Source organism: Mauremys mutica, chromosome 12 (genome assembly GCF_020497125.1).
Source record: "Mauremys mutica isolate MM-2020 ecotype Southern chromosome 12, ASM2049712v1, whole genome shotgun sequence".
NCBI classification, from domain to species: Eukaryota; Metazoa; Chordata; order Testudines; family Geoemydidae; genus Mauremys; species Mauremys mutica.
The window spans coordinates 52,269,168-52,289,432 of record NC_059083.1 but is presented as its reverse complement, the minus strand read 5'-3'; the positions used below and the strand labels follow the sequence as shown (position 1 = coordinate 52,289,432).

The window sequence follows — 20,265 nt, the reverse complement described above, 5'->3', positions numbered from 1 at the left end:
AAATGGGACGAGGTGCTCTGTGGGATAGCTGCCCACAATGCACCTCTCAATACAGCGCTGCAAATGTGGCCACACTGCAGCATTGGTAGCTGTGAGTGTGGCCACACACCAGCGCTTTCCCTACACAGCTGTACAACCAGCGCTGTAACTCCCAGCGCTGCAACTCTCAAGTGTAGCCATACCCTAAGTGGGGGATATGATAGAGGTATATAAAATCATGAGGGATGTTGAGAAAGTGGATAAGGAAAAGTTATTTACTTATTCCCATAATACAAGAACTAGGGGTCACCAAATGAAATTAATAGACAGCAGGTTTAAAACAAATAAAAGGAAGTTATTCTTCACGCAGCGCACAGTCAACTTGTGGAACTCCTTACCTGAGGAGGTTGTGAAGGCTAGGACTATAACAATGTTTAAAAGGGGACTGGATAAATTCATGGTGGCTAAGTCCATAAATGGCTATTAGCTAGGATGGGTAAGAATGGTGTCCCTAGCCTCTGTTCGTCAGAGGATGGAGATGGATGGCAGGAGAGAGATCACTTGATCATTGCCTTTTAGGTTCACTCCCTCTGGGGTACCTGGCATTGGCCACTGTCGGTAGACAGATACTGGGCTAGATGGACCTTTGGTCTGACCCGGTACAGCCGTTCTTATGTTCTAAAGGGACCAGGAAGGGTGGGGGCTAGTTGAGGAGCCCACCCTCCTTGCTGAATTGGTAGTGGAACACTAAAGAATCAGTTTTTGAGGCAGACAACAAAGGGGAACACAACAAGGGGCTTTTTATCCTTTTTACAATGAGATGGGAATATTAAGGGGGTTGGGATTGATCCGGAGTTTGGAGAATGGGGTAAAGGGGAGCGCTCGGTCTGGTGGTGGGAGAGGAGGCTTTTAATAAAGCTTTTTAACTTATTAGTTCAATATTTGAGGGAGGCCAGTTTTGATTTTGTCCACCTATGATTTGCCTCTTCCAACCACTGCATGAAACAATTAACCTCTCCTTTAGCCAATTTAGTTTTAGGCTGGTCGAGTTTGTCCTTTAAGACGTCCACTTGGCCTTTGTTTCAAGATTTTAACAGTGGCCACTGAGTTTTGGGATCCCCCTGAGTTAGCCTAGACCATTTTTCCAGAAATTTACAGGAGTCCGGACCCATCCTAAATACATAAAATGAGCCGGCGTTCCTTTAGGGAACTGTCCCGACTTAGATGTCTGGTTACCCATACAGTAGGACTTCACACACCAATTGCCCAAGAAGGAAATTCGGGTTCGTCAGAGCGATGCCCGGTGCAACACACAAAAGGAGCCCACAGGCTACTGCCTCAATCGCCCTTGCTTTCACACCAAGGGTTTTACCCAAAGTGCGGTGCGCCTGCGATTGTGCAGATTCCACTCACTCAGACCACGGGAACAGGAAACCCTTGGTCGGCCGATCCCCGGACGGAGACGGCACCCAGACTCAAACACTCCACAGGGAGGATGGATAGACAGAGACAGGACAGTCCTCAGTCGAGACAAAACACAGAAATAATTACCTGACCAGATTCCTGATGTCAGATCCCGGGATCCCTACCAGAACAAAGTGGGAACCAACAGGTTCGATGGCGTAGACTTCACTGTGGTCGCGCGGCTTTCCGTTCTGGTGGAGGACCGCCCGGGCCAAATGCCCAGGTGCTGGCTGCCACGGTCATCCTACAAAAACGGTCAGGAATCACACGGCCCCAGTGAAGACAGTTGCCATCTTGGTGGGACCTCCAAATGGTCAAAGTTAGACTCAGGACTCTCAGTTTGTCAGACCACTCTTTTATTAGCACAGCGCTGTGCTAATAACACCCAGATAATGTGAGCACCATGCAAGACACAAACTATCTTATTTATACAGAGAAAAGGGCAAGCACTTAACAAGATAACAAAGGAAGCAGAATCTGATAGGTTTACCTGGGCTAGACATGCATATCTTATTTCCTTACTAACTATTACCGATCTTCTGCTAATGTTTCGCTATTAGCATCATTGTTTATGCCTAATGTTTCTTTTCCTGGCACCTGTATTTTAACATTTCTTATTTCTGCTTAAAGGTACATACAACATTTCTTTAATCCATTCTTATTTTTACAATATAATTCATTCTACTTTCACATATGACAGCACATGAGGGGGAGCAGAAGACATGTAAAATTATATATCAACATGGCTGTGCAGAGCAGATACTGGCAGATCTAGGTTCTGAATTGAATAATGAGGTAACAGTTTACATTTGGTGTTATTTTCACTGTATGGTCAATTACACAATCATGGCCATGTGTCAAGGTGCTGAGAGCAGCTACAAACTGAGCCCTTTGGAAGCCAGCACCCTGGTCACAGAGCACCCAGGGCACCGGGTGCAGTTACAGTAGGAGGGACTGAGTAGTTTGGGTTTGGAAGGGCAGAGGGGATCACTTGCACCAGTAGGGAGCCTGAGGAGGTCACTAGCTCAGCCCTGAGCAGAAAGGAGCAGTATAAAAGTCTGAACCAGGGAGCAGGAAGGAGGCTCCTTGTAACTGCTGCTATGTTGTGATGCACCATAAAAAGTAACACAGACATTTGGTGGAGGTTCCCTGGCAGACTGCCTGCTCCTTAATTCACACAGAGGTCTGCCAGCCAGGGGTTGCAGGAACTGACCGGGGAACCCATTCATAGATATAAATTTTAAAAAGAACATTGCCTGCAATCTCTTTATGACACTTTGTGCTGTCAATTGAGAGTGACAACACAATTTTACATTTTGTCAGATAGGGTAACATATAACATTTTTTTTAACTATTTGCCAATATATTTTCCCCATGTAATAACACAATAAGACTGGATAAGAAACCACAGTAATTACACATAATTAGGTATGAAATAGAGAAAGGAACGCAGATATTTCTGAAGAAGATTTTAGGGGAAATTATCTATTTTTAGATTACAATTTCCCTGTGTTAAAAACTAGTAAAAACACATAGCTTCAGCAGCCCATGCCAGCTAGACACCAGCAGTCAGGATAAAAATACAAATGAATCCATCACAGGATAATTTTAGAGTATTTATTTTCAAATAATCAAGGTAAGTTTAGGGCACACAACCATGAATGGCATATTGTGAGTAAATCTTCAGAACTGAATTATTACATTGAAAATGTTCATAACACATCACGTTTAAAACAAAAAGTAGTCCGAGCAATGCCATGTGATGTGCTTTCCCATATACTCTGCTCAGTAGCTCTTCAAGAAATTAGGTTCAAACATTAATTTCAAGGAATTAGACCAATAAGTCACTATTTTTACAGAGCATTCCAGAAGGTGGTGGACAGAAAACCCAGAGGAATTGTGATGAATTTCCTGGAGTAACTTTCTTTTCTTTGGCACCTTAAAGACTTACAAATATTTTCTAAATTAGAATAATCCTTTTTCTTTCATATTTTACATTGAGATTTCACAGGGGTAGAAAATTCTGACAGGAGTGAATGACCCCATCCACCCCTATCTGCTACCCCTGGGGCAGGGGAAGGGGACGGAAAATGTGAGGGCTGGGGGTTGCCAGGTGTCTGGTTTTTTGACTGGAACCTCCAGTTGAAAAGGGAAACTGGCAGGTCCGGTCAGCACAAAATCTCCAGTTGCTGCAGTAACTGGCCCCCACCACTGGGGTCGGGAAGAGCAGCAGGGCTGGGAGGGGCCAGTCTGTGCCGCGGGGTCACTGTCAGGGACCGAGATTCTCTCCGGCCTGAGCTGGGACCGGGCAGATGATCAGGGGAGCCGCATTTGTACCCCCATCATCGGCACCAGGATAGAAATAAGGGTGGAGCATCCCGGAGAAGGTGCCAGTGAAAGTGAAGAGATGGGACCTGTCAGTCACATTGTAAAACGAGACCTCGCCCGCCTCATAGTCCAGGAAAATCACCACCTGGCTGGGCCTGATGCTCATGGGGAGGGGGGTCGGGGGGAAGGTGAGGGCCTCGTATTCCCCATCCCTCAGCCCCACGACCCAGAATCCATCCTCAGGTGTGGCTGTAACTTGCCCCTTCCTGCTCACAGATTCTCTACAAACCCCCAGATCCCATCTCGTCTTGTCTCCCACCTCCACCTCCCAGTAACACCTCCCGCCCGCGAACCCCTCAGTGCCCAGGACAATGAGATATCTATCAAATCTCTCAGGGTTGTTGGGCAGATCCTGACGTGTGTTTCCACGTCTCACACGTTTCCGATCATCAGACAGGACGAGGTTGGGATTTGCCGTGTCTGGATCCAGAGTCACGTCCACTGGGGAGAGAGTCACAGAGTCAGGGCCGGGGGCAGGGGCTGGTCACTGGGATCAAAGGGAAATTAACCTGCGTCCTGTTAATCACTGTGGGGGGGGGTTGCTGCCTGAGGGGAGTCAGGGCCCCTCTGCCTGGGAGGAAACAATGGAGGGGAAAGGGCAGGAGGAGTGGGGTAGGGGTGAGAAGGTGTCAGGGAGGCGGGGGACGGGAGGGGGAGGTGACAGGAGCGGGGGGGAGGGGGGACATAGGGGAGGGGGAGGCATAAGGGCTATGGGGTGATAAGAGAAGGGAGGGGCACCAGGAGGTCAGAGGTGTGAAGGGAAGGGCAGGTTCCAGGGGGCTGCAGGGGGAGAGGGGAGGGTGGGCTCCATGGGAGAAGAAGGGGACAGACCCCAGAAGGCTGCAGGGGGCAAGGGAAGGGGCAGGCACCAGGGGGCAGAGGGGGGTGAAGGGCAGGTGCCCCGGTGGCTGCAGGGGGAGAGGGGAGGGGTGGGCACCAGGGCAGAAGTGGATGGACCCCAGGGAGCACAGAGAAGCAAGGGAAGGGGCAGGCACCAGGGGGCACAGGAGTGTGAGGGAATGGGGGAGCTCCAATGGGGCAGGGGACAGAATGGGGGGTGATGGAGCAGGTGACCAGAAGGCGGCCAGAGAGATAGGTGTGGAGAAGGGCAGGCCCTAGGGGGGCAGAGGCGTGTGCAGGGAGATGTGGGCACCAAGGAGGCAGAGGGAGGATGAAGGGAGGGTGGGACCCAGAGGTTAGGAGAGGGGGAGGGGAGGGGTGGGGCAGTGCTGAGGTGAGGGGAAGGGCTGAGACCAGGGGTCCCAAAGGGGGGTGAGGGAAGGGACTTGCATCAGGCAGGCAGATGGGGCAAAGGAAACAGCAGGCACCAGGGAGGCAGATGTGGCCAGGGTAGAGCTGGGACTTGGGGCAGAGGAGGAGCTGGCACCAGGGGACTGGAGGGGTGGTGAGGGGTGCAGGTGTCACGGAGCCAGAGGGGGAGGGGAGGGGCAGGGGTGAGAAATAAGGAGAAGGTGGCATGGGTGATGGTGGCAGAGGGGCGAGAGGAGAGCAGGGTCAGTGGGGCAGAGGGTGGTGAGGGGATGGGCACCAGGAAGGAAGGGGACAAGGGGAGGGTCAGGTGTTGGGGGGCAGGAGGAGGGAGGGACGGGGCAGGCAGCAGAAGGGTGCGGGGGGAAGGGAGAGGGCAGGTGCCAGGGGATTGAGGGGGTTGAGCAGAAGGGCAGGCACAGGGAGGGCAGAGGAGGGGAGGGACAAGCACCAGGGGGCAGAGAGGGGTGAGAGGCAGGGCAGGTGGGCAGAGGGAGGTGTCAGGAGAGGGGATTGGGGAGAGGCAGGTGCCGGGGGGTCAGAGTGGGGCTAGAGGAGGGGTGGGCACAGGGGGACGAGGGAAGAGGCTCCCAGCTGAGGGCCCAGCCACTGGGCTAAAGGCTACAAGGAAAGAGGCAGCACCTTTTTCTCTTAATTGAAACTAGTCAGCAAACCCGACACGGATTCACGAATAGTTTCTGTTGACCCGAAATATAATTTTGCAGCAAATAAACTATTTGTCCAAAACATTTCACCCAGCTCCACTGCAAACCTGTCTGAGCAACTTAGGAGCCCCAATCCCAGTGACTTGCAATGAGAGACTGTCAACATCCCCAGAAACGCAGTTACAGGCAGGCCAGGCTCAGGACATCAGCTGTGAAACATTCCAGAGCTGCTGTTTAATTTGCCCTTTGCAGACAAATGCCCCCTGGGCCCCTGATCTCACCCCCACAAATCAGGCTGAAAATGGAGACTCTGCTCCAGCCTGAACTCTCTGCCCAGAGTGATTTCTCCCATGGACTCTGCCAGCAGCACAGACCCTCTGCAGCTGCACCTGGGCATCCCCCAGAGCGGATAACAGTCACAGAGACCATCTCAGAGCCCCAGGGGCTCAGGTGTCTCCATCTAACGACTGCACCAGCCACCCCCCTCGCTCTCATTAACCAGCCCTGGGTCAGACACGCTGGGAACTTTCACACCCAGACTCTGGAGACACTTTGGGTCCTTCTACACAGTCTGCAGCAGCGAGTCTTGGAACAGGGTGGACAGATTCAGGCTTACGGGGCTCCCTCTTTGGAATTAAAAATAGCTGCACAGATTTTCAGGTTCTGGCTGGAGCTCAGGCTCTGAAGCCCAGGGTGGAGCCAGGTCTGCCCCTCACAGTGCAAGAGGGGACATTGTCTGTGTCCACATCCCCTTCACCCCCTTCCGTGGATGGGGAACAGCAGCTCCAGAGCCCCTCCCTTCACCCCCAGGGCAGGGGAGTGAGAGCCCTTGGCCTCCTGGGTAGTGGGGCCTCCCAGCACAGGTTCCTGTGTGAGCGTGAAAGTGTCTCCACACAGAAAGCTCTGCGCACCCAGCAAACACACAGATGTGCCCGTAGATCAGGATCGGGGATGGTGCTCTCCCCAGGAGTGACGGAAGCTCCCTCAAAGTAGAGGGGTCACCCACTCATGCCAGCCCTTCTCCCTGAGCTCCTGTCCCTGCACCCCTGAACCCTCGTGCTCTCACACTGCCCCTTCTTCCTGAGCCCCTGCCCTCACACCACCTCTTCCCCAATACCCTGACCCCCTGGTCTCTCCTCTCAGCTCCTTCCCCCATCATCACTCACCCTTACAGCTGGTAAAAAGTGGGAGGGAATAGCCCTCTCATTGGTAAAAGTGATGGGGCCATGGCCCCCCTCTTCCAATGCCCCTTACTCACTCCCTAACCCCAGTAGGAGAGGACCCTTGGGGCAGTGTCAGTGAGTTGGGTGCTGGGGATATGAATGGGGTTTTACACCCCGGCTGCTGGAGCTCTGTGTATTGAAGGTTAAGGAGACAGAGACCGTGTGAGCCCCCCACTGTCCTGCCAACATGGCTCAGCCCTGACATCTGCCAGAGCCTCTCCCTGGGGAGGAATTGTCCCTGCGGCCCATTCAAGCCTTGGCCTCCCTGCAGAGGTGGCTGGTGAGGCGGCCGTTAAAGTGAGTTACGATGTGAGCTCCTGTCCGCTGAGAACTGGACTCGGAGCCTGGACTGAGATCAGTGACTGGGGAGTGAAAGGCCCCAGCTGCCCTCACTGCCCCCCTGAGCCAGCTCAGTGCCACCAGCCATCCAGTGCAATAACAGCGATGCTTAGGCTTGGTGACACAGCCAGTGCCCCCAGCGGGCAGGGCGAGGGCCTGTCCAAGGAGCAATGGGCACAATCTGCAGCAAGGGAGATTGAGGCTGGAGATGAGGAAACACTTGCTAATTCTCAGGGCCGTGAAGCTCTGGACCCGGCTCCAAGAGAGGTTGTGGGATCCCCGTCACTGGAGAGTTGTAAGAACAGTTTGGACAAATCCCTGCCAGGGATAGTCTAGTCCCTGACCTAGCGTGGGGGGCTGGACTAGATGACCTCTCGAGGTCCCTTCCAGCCCTGCATTGCTACGGCTCTAGGTTACAGCAGTTCCTGGGGCTGGGCCCAGGGGGCTCTAAGCCTGGTGAGTGGCACGTGACAGAGTTAACACTGTTAGTGACCATGGCAGCTGGCAGCTCAGCGTCCCTGCCAGGGGCCTGGGCTGGCATGTGGCTGCCTGTACCTGGCTCAGCAGGGTGTTACTGGGCCATGTGGACAGGACCTAGGGTTGGCACCTGTCCATAAGGTTGCCAGGCGTCTTGTTTTTATTGGAACGCCTGGTCGAAAAGAGACCCTGGCAGCTCCATTTGGCACCACCGACTGGGACATTAAAAGTCTGGTCAGTGGCGCAGCGGGGGCCCGGGGCTAAGGCAGGCTCCCTGCCTGCCCTAGCTCTGTGCAGGTCCTGGAGGTGACCACCAATTTACTTCCCTGGAGATGGAAACTTTTCTAGCAGAACATAACCAAGTGTCAGCCATGGTCAAGCCTCCTTTTGAATACAGGTTGGCTCTGAGGGGCGGGGTGTGGGGGGGAAATGTATCAAGAGAGCTGGCTCTTTTATGGGAGTCAGGGATCAGATTACCTCTGACAGGCTCCTGTAAGGGAGAATGAGACAACCCAGACCAACCTGGAAGTAATTAAATCCCTAGGTGGCTAGTTGGCAGCAAAACAGCTAATGAGGCTGATAAAGGGTTACCAGGGCTCAGCTGAAGGGATCCTAGGGACAGGAAGCTGGTGAGGAGAGGAGCTCCCAGGAGAGCTCACCAGAGCAAGGAGCCTGGAAGGGGCTCCTAGAGCAGTGGTCCCCAAACTGTGGGTTGTGCCCCCCTCAAGGGTGTGTAGGAACATTTGGGGGGCATGGCAGGGCCTGGACCAGACACCATAGGTGGCGGGAAGGGCAAACAGTACCGGGGAAAGGGAAAATACCAGGGACGGGGACGTGGTCGAGGGAGGGGCCAAGGAACTGGTTTTTCGGGTTATAGGGATGTTTGTAATTACTGTAAACAGCCCGGACATTGGAAGAATGAATGTCCCAGCTGGCCTGGTAATTCTGTAAATAACCAGCTAGACCCCCTGCCAGCACAGCCAGTCAGTCCCCAGCCTTACTTTGTCTCACAGCAATGATGGGACGCCGGGGAACCTCAGGAAATTTTAACTCCTTTACTACCTCTCACTCCTACGGGTGAGTGTGTGTTAACTATCAATGATCTTTCTCTCCCTTTCCTTGTTGATACGGGAGCTTCACTCTCTGCAGTTCGTACTACTGATCTGCCTGCGGTTCCCCGCTCTGGAAAAACTGTGTCCGCTGTGGGCATTACGGGAGTCCCAACCCCTTATCCCCTTTCAAAACCTCTACCGGTCCAGGTTGGTCCCCTTTCTGCGGATCATGCCTTCCTCCTCTCTGATTCCACTCCGGTAAACCTTTTGGGTCGGGATTTGTTATGTAAGCTTGGCTCCACCATATACTGTTCCCCGGATGGGGTCTATTTACAAATTCCCCAGTCCTCTCTGAGTGATTCTGTAGCCTCCCTGCTGTCTGAAACTTCCCTTTCCACTCCAGTCCCTTGTTGCCCACTGGTGCCATCCCTTGAACACCTAATTTCGCAGGTCCCATCCTCTCTGTGGCCAACCCATCCCTCTGAGGTGGGCCGCTTAAACACTGACCCCGTCTGCATTACTGTGGACTCCTCCAAACCCCTGCCTCGCCTTTCTCAATACCCTTTAAACCCTGAGGCAGAGGCTGGCATTGCTCCAGTCATAACCGCCCTGCGGGAGCAAGGCATTATTGTTCCCTGCTCCAGTCCCTGTAACACCCCTATCCTCCCAGTTCGAAAAGCTGATGGCAAATCATGGAGATTTGTTCAGGACCTCTGAGCCATTAATCGTATTGTCATACCTGCCTTTCCTGTTGTCCCAAACCCAGCAACGATTCTGGCTTCTATCCCACCAGCTGCAACTCATTTTACTGTTGTTGATTTGTGTTCTGCTTTCTTTTCTGTTCCGGTTCACCCTGACTCCCAGTACCTCTTTGCCTTTTCTTACAAGGGACAGCAATATACATGGACCATGCTTCCCCAGGGGTATACGGAGAGCCCATCTTACTTTTCCCAGGCATTAGCCCGAGACCTAGCTGACCTTGTTTTCCCATCCGGGTCCACTCTAGTCCAATATGTGGATGATCTACTCCTCTGTTCCCCCTCGTTATCTGCCTCAGAAACTGATTCTTTAGTGCTCCTTACTGCTTTAGCAAACAAAGGTCACAAAGCTTCTCGCTCTAAACTACAGCTCTGTGAAGCCTCTGTCACATACCTTGGTTTTCTCCTCTCCCAGGGTTCCCGTACGCTTTCTCCCACCCGCATCCAGGCTATCCTTAGCTTTCCCCGACCCTGCTCCCCACGCCAGGTCTGAAAATGTTTGGGCATGGCTGGATTTTGCAGGCAATGGATTCCCCAATATGCCTCCCTTGCAAAACCTCTCCAGGAACTCACTCGACTCTCTGTGCCTAATCCTATGCCATGGCCCCCTGAAGCAGACTCCGCCTTTGTTTCCCTCAAACAAGGTTTAGCTTCTGCCCCCGCTTTAGGGCTGCCAGACTATTCTAAGCCTTTTATCCTTTTCTGCCATGAACAATCTGGATGTGCACTTGGAGTTCTCACTCAGGTGCACGGAGAAAAGAACCACCCAGTGGCTTATTTCTCTGCCACTTTGGACCCTGTGGCCCAAGGTCTACCCCCCTGCCTGCGTGCTGTGGCTGCCGCAGCGCGCCTAGTTGAAATGTCTGAATCCCTTGTCCTTCGCTCTCCCCTTACTCTCATGGTCCCTCACTCTGTGGAAACTCTGGTGTTACAGCGTAACACAAGCCACCTCTCCTCCGCTCGCCTTACCAGGTATGAACTTCTACTGCTGTCGGCTTCGTATATCACCATAAAGCGTTGTTCTCAGTTAAATCCTGCCACTCTCCTTCCCTTGTCTAATGACGGTGATCCCCACGACTGCCTTGCAACTGTGTCTGCTGTCACCGTCCCGCGCCCTGACCTTTCTGATGTCCCTCCCCCTAACTCTGACCTTGTTTTGTTTACTGATGATTCCTGTTTTCGAGACAGCCAAGGTCGTCTCCTTGCAGGACACGCTGTTGTGTCACTCTCTGAAACCCTCGAAGCTGCGCCTTTACCTTCTCTAACCTCAGCACAAGTTGCTGAATTAGTCGGCCTCACCCGTGCCTGCTTTTTGGCGGAGGGACGCTCCGCCACCATTTACACTGACTCCCGCTATGCTTTTGGGGTTGTACATGACTTTGGCACCCTGAGGCAAGCTCGGGGTTTCCTTACCTCCGCTGGTACCCCCATTAAAAACGGCCCCTACATTGCTGCTCTCCTGTAGGCAGTTTTACTTCCCTCTGCCCTAGCTATTGTTAAGTGCCCTGGCCACTCGACGGCAGATACTGCTGTTGCTAAGGGTAACGCATTTGCTGATGCCTCTGCTAAACATGCTGCTGCCATAGAACCTTCCCCAGATGCATTTCTAGGTTCTCTTTCTGTTTCTATACCACCACCGTCCCTCACTGACCTCACCCTTGTGGAAGCCAGTAAATAATTAACAAGGTTTTGAAGAGATCTTAATGAATGTTAGTTAGCATGAGTTAGGCTAGCTGTGACCCTGGTGACGTAAGATTTGTGGAAGCAAGATAATGTAAGACAGAGTGAACTGTGTGACAGTTATTACGACCTTGCAATATGCAGTCTTGCAGTCTTGTTTTTTTCTAGTGAGATAGCAGAAAAGCTTATGTATAAACAAAATGTATTTGTTGCTTTTTATTGTCTCCATGATTGCTAGAAATTGTCTGTAACAAAGGTATAAAGGCTTGATGTAATTGTTTACCAGTTGAGAGACCTGTCCAGGACCCTGTGTCCTATGGCACTCTCTCCCTCCATGGTAATTACTGGAGTAAATAATAAAGTATTTGATTTTGCTGCACCCAAACAAAAAGCGAGAACTAAGTTTTTCTTCGACAATTTGGGGGCTCGTCCGGGATGGCAACGCCCACGGACCCACAGACGGCTACTACGGATCATTCCCCTTCGAACCCCATGGCACCACATGAGAGGTATGAGACCTTTTGAAATCTCTATTGGGGTATCGGAGGAGGACTGTCTGTGAGAACGTCTGTCTCTGATGGGCTCACGCCATCTGAACTTATTGACTGTGCAGCAGGATCAGATGCAAAGTGGTATTGGGGAGAGGCCCCAATAAGGTTAGTTTATAGCAGTACTGGGAACTGCTGAGTTGGCCAAGGTAAATGCATAGGTAAATGCATAAGGTAATGCATAGGTAAATGCATTAGAATGCACCGGTGCTGAGGGGTTTTTACCGCCTCAAGAGGGGTTGTCATACCGTCTCATGGTGTTGGTCCGGACCAGGTAAAGATGCATCGTGGTTTAAAAAAAAAAAAATTTAAAAAGAGATAAAAAGGTTAAAAAAGGGTTAACAAAAAAGGAAGAAAAAGAGGCCTTGGTGTGTGTGTGTGTGTGTGTGTACACCAGTGTGAGTGGCTGTTACCGGGCTAGCCCGGTGACTAGTGGATCTTTAGGAGATCCGACCCACGGTGGGCTGACTCGGCCAGGCATTGTCCGGCGAGGAAGCTGCCTGGGTCTAGGAGTGTGTGAACCCATCTTCCCTCCCCTTTCCTTGTGAGTCTCTCCTGTGTGAGTGCCCTGTAGAGAAAGATCCTTAGTTTCTGAGCCGCTAGCGCGGACAGGGCACCCTCTCTGTGTGTGTAAGTGGAAAATGGGTAAGGGACTGTCTAACTATTCCACCTTACCCCCTAAGGGTACCCCAGCATATTACATGTACGTACATTATGGTCCTAAAACCTGCAGGTATTTAGCGAATTGGAATCTTCACACGCGTGAAAATCCATCTAAATAATGCCCATTAGAAGGTACCTTCAATCTAGATAAGATCATATATCTCAGAGGAGCTTTTAATCCCTAAGGAGAAGCCTCTGACACAGTGTGAGCAATTTGTCTAGGAACGGGTTAATTTGAAATTCGGCTTAGCCCTGAGATAAAGGAGAGTTGTTTTGTGTTCAAGGTCAAGAATCAGTGCGGACTATGCTAAGTGCAAAGAAAACTGCTTTCAGCCCCAGCTGCTTGTGGAAAATAGAAACTGAGGCAAACCAAAGGCAGTACAAGTTACAGAATTGGAATTATATTTGCAAAGCTTAACTTTCCAGTGAGACATGTGTGAGTATTAAAGTGGTTTAAGGCTTGGAGCATTCATGTTTTTCCTGTGTGAGGTGGGAGCATTCCCAACACTCTCCATTGTTGTTTTATTATTTTTAATGAAGCTTTAAAATTTGATTATATGCTCTGTCAGTCTGATCACCTGACATGAGGGATAAATTAGTAACAGGAATTTGTCACAGTTTGGTGAGCAATTAAGAATGGGGGAGCCCTGCGGAATTTACACCATCTATCTGTTTTACCCTTGTTATTTTATATTTGCTTTGTTTGGTATTGTTGGTGTTATATGATAAGGATTGCATGATTACAGGTGAGCTCTAATAGAATAAGGAAACACTATTTGGTTTTGGTACACTATCTAGTTTTGGCTCTGTTCTGTTTAACCGGTTACTGTTGTTTTTCTGCTCTGTTCATTTGGGCGTTAGGTGTGTGAGCGGAACTGAACTTCTCGTTCGTAATTCCTCAGAGTGGAAGCCATGAGTGCGATGAAGCTCTGAGGTTGTCCTGAGATTTTACTGTCCCGCCCCCCTGTAACGGACAATGTAATAGAAGTGGAAAAATCTGGCTTAGACTATAATTTTCTCTGCTCTCTGTGTAATTTTCTTTTCTGTTTAAGTGTCAGCAGACAAATGGGTGGGTCTCTGGGTAGACCCCCAAAGGGGTTTGGATTATGTGTTAAGTAAATGGCCGTTTATTTTTGCCCAGGTGGCAAGCCTTACTAGGGAGGACTTGGGTAGTCTTGTGAGTAGAAATGTTTTGGGGAAAAGACCAGAAGGGTGAGGGCTAGTTGTGAAGCCCACCCTCCTAGCTAAACTGGTAGTGCCTAGGATAGGGACGATTCAGCGAGAAAAGCAGGATCGGGCCCAGGCGGGCAGGCAACGGACAGGGAGATTAGAATACAGGTTGGAAACTTTTGAATTTCAAATACTCAGAAGGATATTTGGAATGGTGATTTGAATTGGTAAAGAGCCTTTAGGCTCTAAAGGCACTATTAGTGGTGCTGTTTTCTTTCAGTGTTTATAAGCAGGAGTTAAAAGTAAAAAATGCAAGCCAGAAGGCATCTGTGTCAATGCAAATTAATTGACTGATAAGGTAGAGGCCGCTGAACCAGGGCTGTCTAAGAAACACATACGAGAAATATGGGGTAATTCCTCTATTTTGCCTGAAATCAACAAGGGTATTTGTATATTTAAGTAATGATTGACTGCCCAGCAGGGGTAGACCTGTTTTGTCTTTCAGATAATCAAAGAAGACTAATGCCAGCTGCGCAGCATTCACCGTCCTATGATTTACTGGCACAGTAAAAATTATGTTGTGTGTTCTATGTTCTGTCTTGTGGTGTTTGTCTCGTGGCCAGAATTGTTGTATTTATTATTTTCATGAGATGGTCTGATTTGAAATCAAGCGAAAATGTTGCATTGAAATGCAGATACTTGTTTTGTTCAACTTAGAATACAAAGTGTTTGGTTACATCAGAAAAATGTGATATACTAAAGTCTAATACATTTTCTTGAGTAAGAAAAAGAAACTACATTGGCCAAATCTTTTAATTGAGAATTGTTGTTACAATTTGCATACTGCCAGTCTTTGGAAGCAAGGAAATGAAAAGTTAACCCACTCCCCATATTGTACAAGGGATCCTTCTGGCTACCTCAGACTTTTGGCCAGGGGGCTGGGGATGGTGGATAGCTATTGGACTAGAGTTTGTGTTGAATGAACTCCTCAAAGTGGGTGTGCTTGTCCTAACTTGTTGTTCCAAAGCTCTGTAATAAGGTTAATTTAGTAAAAGGGTATATGTGGCATACATTAAATAATAAGACTAATGTACTGTATAACGGCATTGTGTACGTGTTCATTGTTAACAAAAGGTGTATGAATAAAAAGTAAAAGTTTCCTTTGTAGGTTAAAAGAAGCCAAAAAGGGGAAAAGGAAAAAGAACGAGTTAACTGAGGAAAAAATAGTTAACATATTCGGTTTCAAGATAAGACACTGACTCTGTTCAAGGACTTGCCTAACAACCAAGAAAAGGGGCGGGGGCTTGAATATACCCACGCAGATGTAAAATCTGCTAAGACACTAATGCAATGTGTTAGGTTTCTTTTCTCACAGGTAAAGAAGCACTATCCGAAGACCCTAGCAGCCCCTTGAAACCAGAAGACCGGATCAATGTAAAAGACCACCAGCGAAAGACTGCTTTGGCTCCATGCTGGGAAGGCCCTTATTGAGTCCTGCTGACTACCGACACCGCTGTGAAGTGCCAAAGACTGACTGCCTGGACCCAGGATTCTCACTGCAAAAGGACCCCTCCACCTCAGAAGAATTTTCCTACTGATGATTAGTCTATTCCTTTTTCTAGTTCTATTGTGCTTCTGGACAGAAGGGAAAAAAGACAAGGTGACGTGCTGGTTAAACCTCTCCCTTGTCCACGAACAAATCTATTGTGCCTTTGAATTTTTCTAGAAAAAGCAAAACCATTACAGGGTGATGTACTCGTAATCCCTCCCCTGTAGAATGCTGAACTACAACTGTTTCGGGAAAGGAGAAGAAACACTCATTTCACTGACATTGCGCAAGTCCAGGAATTCCTGACCGGAAAGGACATTGAGAACTGACCCTGGTGAAGAAACAACGAATTACATACTGGCAGTAAGAAATTTGTGGGACCCATGCTTGGGTATGTGGTATTAATTGGATTTTGGGGTTTATTCTACAGGCTGCGCCCTGTGTTTTGGATAAATCCTTCAGTATGTATTGCCCTCCCTAATTGGATTTTAAATGACATTGCCCTTATCAGGTTTTCAAATCACTTCTACATACCCAGATTGCTCACAGGGGGCTGCCATTAGATTAGCACAACAAAGGGCCTGGGTTATTTCCTCTGGAAAGAAAGAGAATTGAGCTGATCCCTGTGGGCTGGGGCCAATATCTTAAAAGCCAAGAACATGATAAGAAATTGGGCCAACTAGAAAAGGCTACTAGCCTTATTCTTGAAACTCAGCTATCTTACATACAGGCTGGAGTTGGTGAGTTACATGTCATTTCCACCCTTAGTTCTATGACCCAGAAGTTACTGACAGAGATGGTATTGAATATCACTGAGGCTGGGAAGGCATTGCAGTGGGATCTAGACCAGACTTGGCCCACTGCCCTTACTGTCACATCAGGAGTACCATCTGATCTGTGGTCATGAAGACATAATTGGACACTTTCTGGATGGAAGTGTGGACATTCACAGTGCTCCTTCCAAGCATATGGACCGGTTAGGGTGGGTGTGGGCTCCCACATACCGAATCCTGCCGGGTCCATGGGGAGGATGCATGTGGCATTGGGTGATTCACCGAGATATCTGGGAAGTGAGACCGCCTGATACTCCTAATCGATTTTTAGTTAGTGCTCCTGGGATTACAGCTGATATTTGAATGGGGTTAGGAACTCTATGGACATTTTGGCCCTTAGAACCACCACAGCTTCAGTGTGTACAGAAACTGAAGCCAGGGGAAGTTGTCACTGTTTATGACAATATTTGCTGGGAGGGTAGAGGTCAAGGAACTACCCTGACAGGACACCCACTTTTTCGAGCTCATGATAGCTGTGTGTGCGTTAATGCCACCACTTTACAAGATATACATATTAATCTTACCACTGCTGCAGGCAATCCTATCATTTCCTGGCCTGCAGATAGAATGTTGCCAGTAGCTTTTAGATTTCAGGTATATTTTCATTGGACTGGAGTAGTGCCTGATCGGTTTCAAAATTTGCTTTCATTGTTACCAGAGGTTCGAGGAATCTCTGCATTGCAAGGGCAAATTCATATGCTTCAGAATATATATATCATGCTGAATAGTATGCCTTTCATACAGCTTATAGAGTGTCTACTTTATGTACTAAGTATGGTGTATTGTGCTTTGCAACCAAAACTGTACGACAACACCATTATTTTATTCCTATGGGAATGTTATTGTTTGTAGTGTTGTTAGTTAGTTTAGGATTATGTTGTTGTTGTTGTTAAAGACATAATGATAGTAATAATACCTTTCATGTTCATGCTAATCATGCATTGTCATTACATCCCATGAAAACCCCTAAGGTTGACATATCTGCTGTAGAATTTGAAATCCATGGTTTAATGCAAATTGAGATTTGAAATATTTGTTGTACTAGAAGTACAAAAGGGGGGAGTGTGGAAGCCAGTAAATAATTAACAAGGTTTTGAAGAGATCTTAATGAATGTTAGTTAGCATGAGTTAGGCTAGCTGTGACCCTGGTGACGTAAGATTTGTGGAAGCAAGATAATGTAAGACAGAGTGAACTGTGTGACAGTTATTACGACCTTGCAATATGCAGTCTTGCAGTCTTGTTTTTTTCTAGTGAGATAGCAGAAAAGCTTATGTATAAACAAAATGTATTTGTTGCTTTTTATTGTCTCCATGATTGCTAGAAATTGTCTGTAACAAAGGTATAAAGGCTTGATGTAATTGTTTACCAGTTGAGAGACCTGTCCAGGACCCTGTGTCCTATGGCACTCTCTCCCTCCATGGTAATTACTGGAGTAAATAATAAAGTATTTGATTTTGCTGCACCCAAACAAAAAGCGAGAACTAAGTTTTTCTTCGACACCCTGTTCCAGGATTCTGCCCCAGAAGCCGAAAAAGACTCCTGGGTTGCCCAGGGTTGCTCTCTGCATCCTGATTCCCTTTGGCGTTCGCCTACTGGTGCCTTTGTGGCTCCCTTTTCACTCTATCCGTCTCTGGCCGCCCTGCTACATGGTGTTTCGCATGTCGGAAAGGAGGGGATGGTCTCTGCTGTAACTAAGGTGGGATGGTAGGCCCCCCATTTCAGCTCTTTTGCAGCCCGCCACTGTGCCGCCTGTACCACTTGTCAAAGCCACAATATTGGTAAACCTGTAAAAGTGGCTCAGAGATTCCGTGGCCTGTCCCAAGCACCCTTCTTGCATTGGCAACTTGATTTTGTACAAATGCCCAAGTGCCAACGATATGAATTCATTTTGGTTATGGTTTGTTTATTTTCTGGTTGGATTGAAGCCTTTCCTTGTCACAAGGCTGACTCACTGTCTGTTGCTAAATGTTTGTTAAATCATATTATGCCTGCCAAGGGAATTCCTGCCACTCTGTCCAGTGACCGGGGTACACATTTTACTGGACAAATTGTTCAACACCTGGATCGTATATTACATATCACACACCTGCTGCACTGTCCCTACCACCCACAAAGTGCAGGTGCTGTGGAAAGGCGAAATGGTGTACTTAAGAATAAGCTTGCTAAGATTTGTGACTCCACAGGGTTAAGCTGGCCAGCAGCTTTACCACTAGCCCTTATGGAAATGTGATCCACTCCATCCCAAAGGCATAAACTGAGTCCCTTTGAAATTGTTATGGGACGCCCTATGCGAGCTGTGGCTACCATTACTCCAGTTCCAGACTTGAACTTGACTCACAGTACGCTCCTTCAATACTGCAAGGGATTAATGCAAGCTGTAAGTCACTTCCATTCACAGGTTCGAGCCGCCTGGCCGACGGAACCCACCTCCAACGCTTGCCACAACCTCGAGCCAGGTGACTGGGTCTACGTTCGGCACCATCATCGGAAACACGCCTTGGAACCCCGGTGGAAGGGTCCTCATCAGGTACTGCTTACTACCCAGACGGCTGTTAAACTATCTGGCATCGCAGCGTGGATACATGCTTCACAGTGTAAGAAGACACCCTCCCCGGCGAACCAATCATCACCTCAGAACCGTGCAGAGTCAATTTTGACTCCAGAAGAAGACGTAGAGGAACAGCCTGCAATACCTTACAATCTACGCTCTCGTAAGGGTTGCCAGAAGCAGACGACAACCTAAAGCAAGGCCCACCAAAAGAAGCAGTAGTGAGCCCAGCGCCTACTGCCTGGTGGATGTAAAACCGTGACTGCGGTTCCCTCAGTTGAGGTTGTCAGAACCAGAAGGGCCTTGCCTCCAACATGCGCCTCTGGTGGCGCCTGTTCCTTGGCTGCTGGTGTCTTAAGGTCTGGGGAGCCCACAATGACAATTCTTTTATCCAGCAGCAAGTGTGGATAGCTCAGACCCTTAATATTTCTAAATGATGGGTCTGCAGCCACATCCCAGCCCACTCTCAAGCTGGTATTCCTGTCCTGGCTATCCCACTCAATTCCCCAGATCTCACTGGAGGATCTCGTCCATTTAACAAAACATGAAACAGCAATGACACTTGGAAAGCAGTGGGAATAAGTGTATCTAAATGGATAAGTGTGGTGGAGGGAAAGGGTCACTGGTGTTGGGTGTGTAATGGGACAGGGCTGGATCTGAGAAAAAGCCGTTGCCTTCAGCATATCGTGGCCAATGGTGTATGGGATTATTCAAACAAAACTAAAGAGTGGCGGGCCAGATATGGGGATATGAATTTTTTCTCAACCTGGGATCAAACAGAAAAATCAATCTCATGTTCCCCCTACAGTAATCTTAGTAAAAATAATACAATCTTTCAATGCCATACAAACACTACCACTCCTCGTAAGGAGAATTACCCTGTTCCCTTTAGAGGATATTACTCCTCATTTGCAGACACCTATGTAATAAATGGATGCAATCGACCCTTCCCAGCCTTAATAGGCCATCATTGGGTTTGTGGAACCAAAGCTTATACTGCATTACCAGCTAACTGGTCAGGTATCTGTTATCCCGCCCAACTCTTCCCACAATCCTGAGTGCTAGGGTCCTTCCCACGAGAACGCCTCCGTAATTTCAGGCGAAAAAGAAGGGACTTACCAGATGACCAATGGTATATAAATAACATAAGCCCCTTAACCTGGGAAGATGCCATTGGTGGTTCCCTTATCCCACTTGGGGGAGTAATACACGATGCAAAAAGGCTCCTGAGGTTACAAGCAGTAGTTGAAATAATGGCAAATGAAACCGGAGAGAGTTTAAAAACCCTGGCCAAAGAAACAGGGGCGATCCGACAGATGGCCCTCCAAAACCATCAGGCATTGGACATAGTGCTGGCGGCCAAAGGACGGACCCGTGCTCTCATTGGAAAACAATGTTGGGTGTATATACCTGACAATACCAATGAGGTAATAGATCGCGCTAGCCACTTAGAACAAATCGCATATCTTCCCCATGAAGAGCCGAGTTCTTTATGGAAGTGGCTAAGTAACCTGTTCAATTTCTCTGGCATAGGAAACTGGTTGTTTCAGGAAGCCCTGACTGTCCTGTTTGGAATCCTAGTGATTTTTGTATGTTTTCAGTTAATCTCCTGTTGTATCCAGAATTGTGTAAAATATGCCACCCAGGTGACTGCCCCAA

The 20,265-nt window shown here is 48.8% G+C and overlaps 1 protein-coding gene across 2 annotated transcripts in view; it reads right to left on the bottom strand.

The window, feature by feature from the left end:
- Positions 1–3,631: 3,631 nt before the first annotated feature.
- The window catches only part of LOC123345324 (E3 ubiquitin-protein ligase TRIM39-like), a 29,048-nt gene continuing 12,414 nt past the window's right edge, over positions 3,632–20,265 (bottom strand). For both annotated transcript variants that reach the window (XM_044982115.1, XM_044982113.1), the window contains exon 7: positions 3,632–4,272. In XM_044982115.1, the coding sequence (XP_044838050.1) occupies positions 3,713–4,272 (560 nt within the window). In that variant the 3' untranslated portion in view covers positions 3,632–3,712. The remainder of the gene's footprint in view (positions 4,273–20,265) is intronic.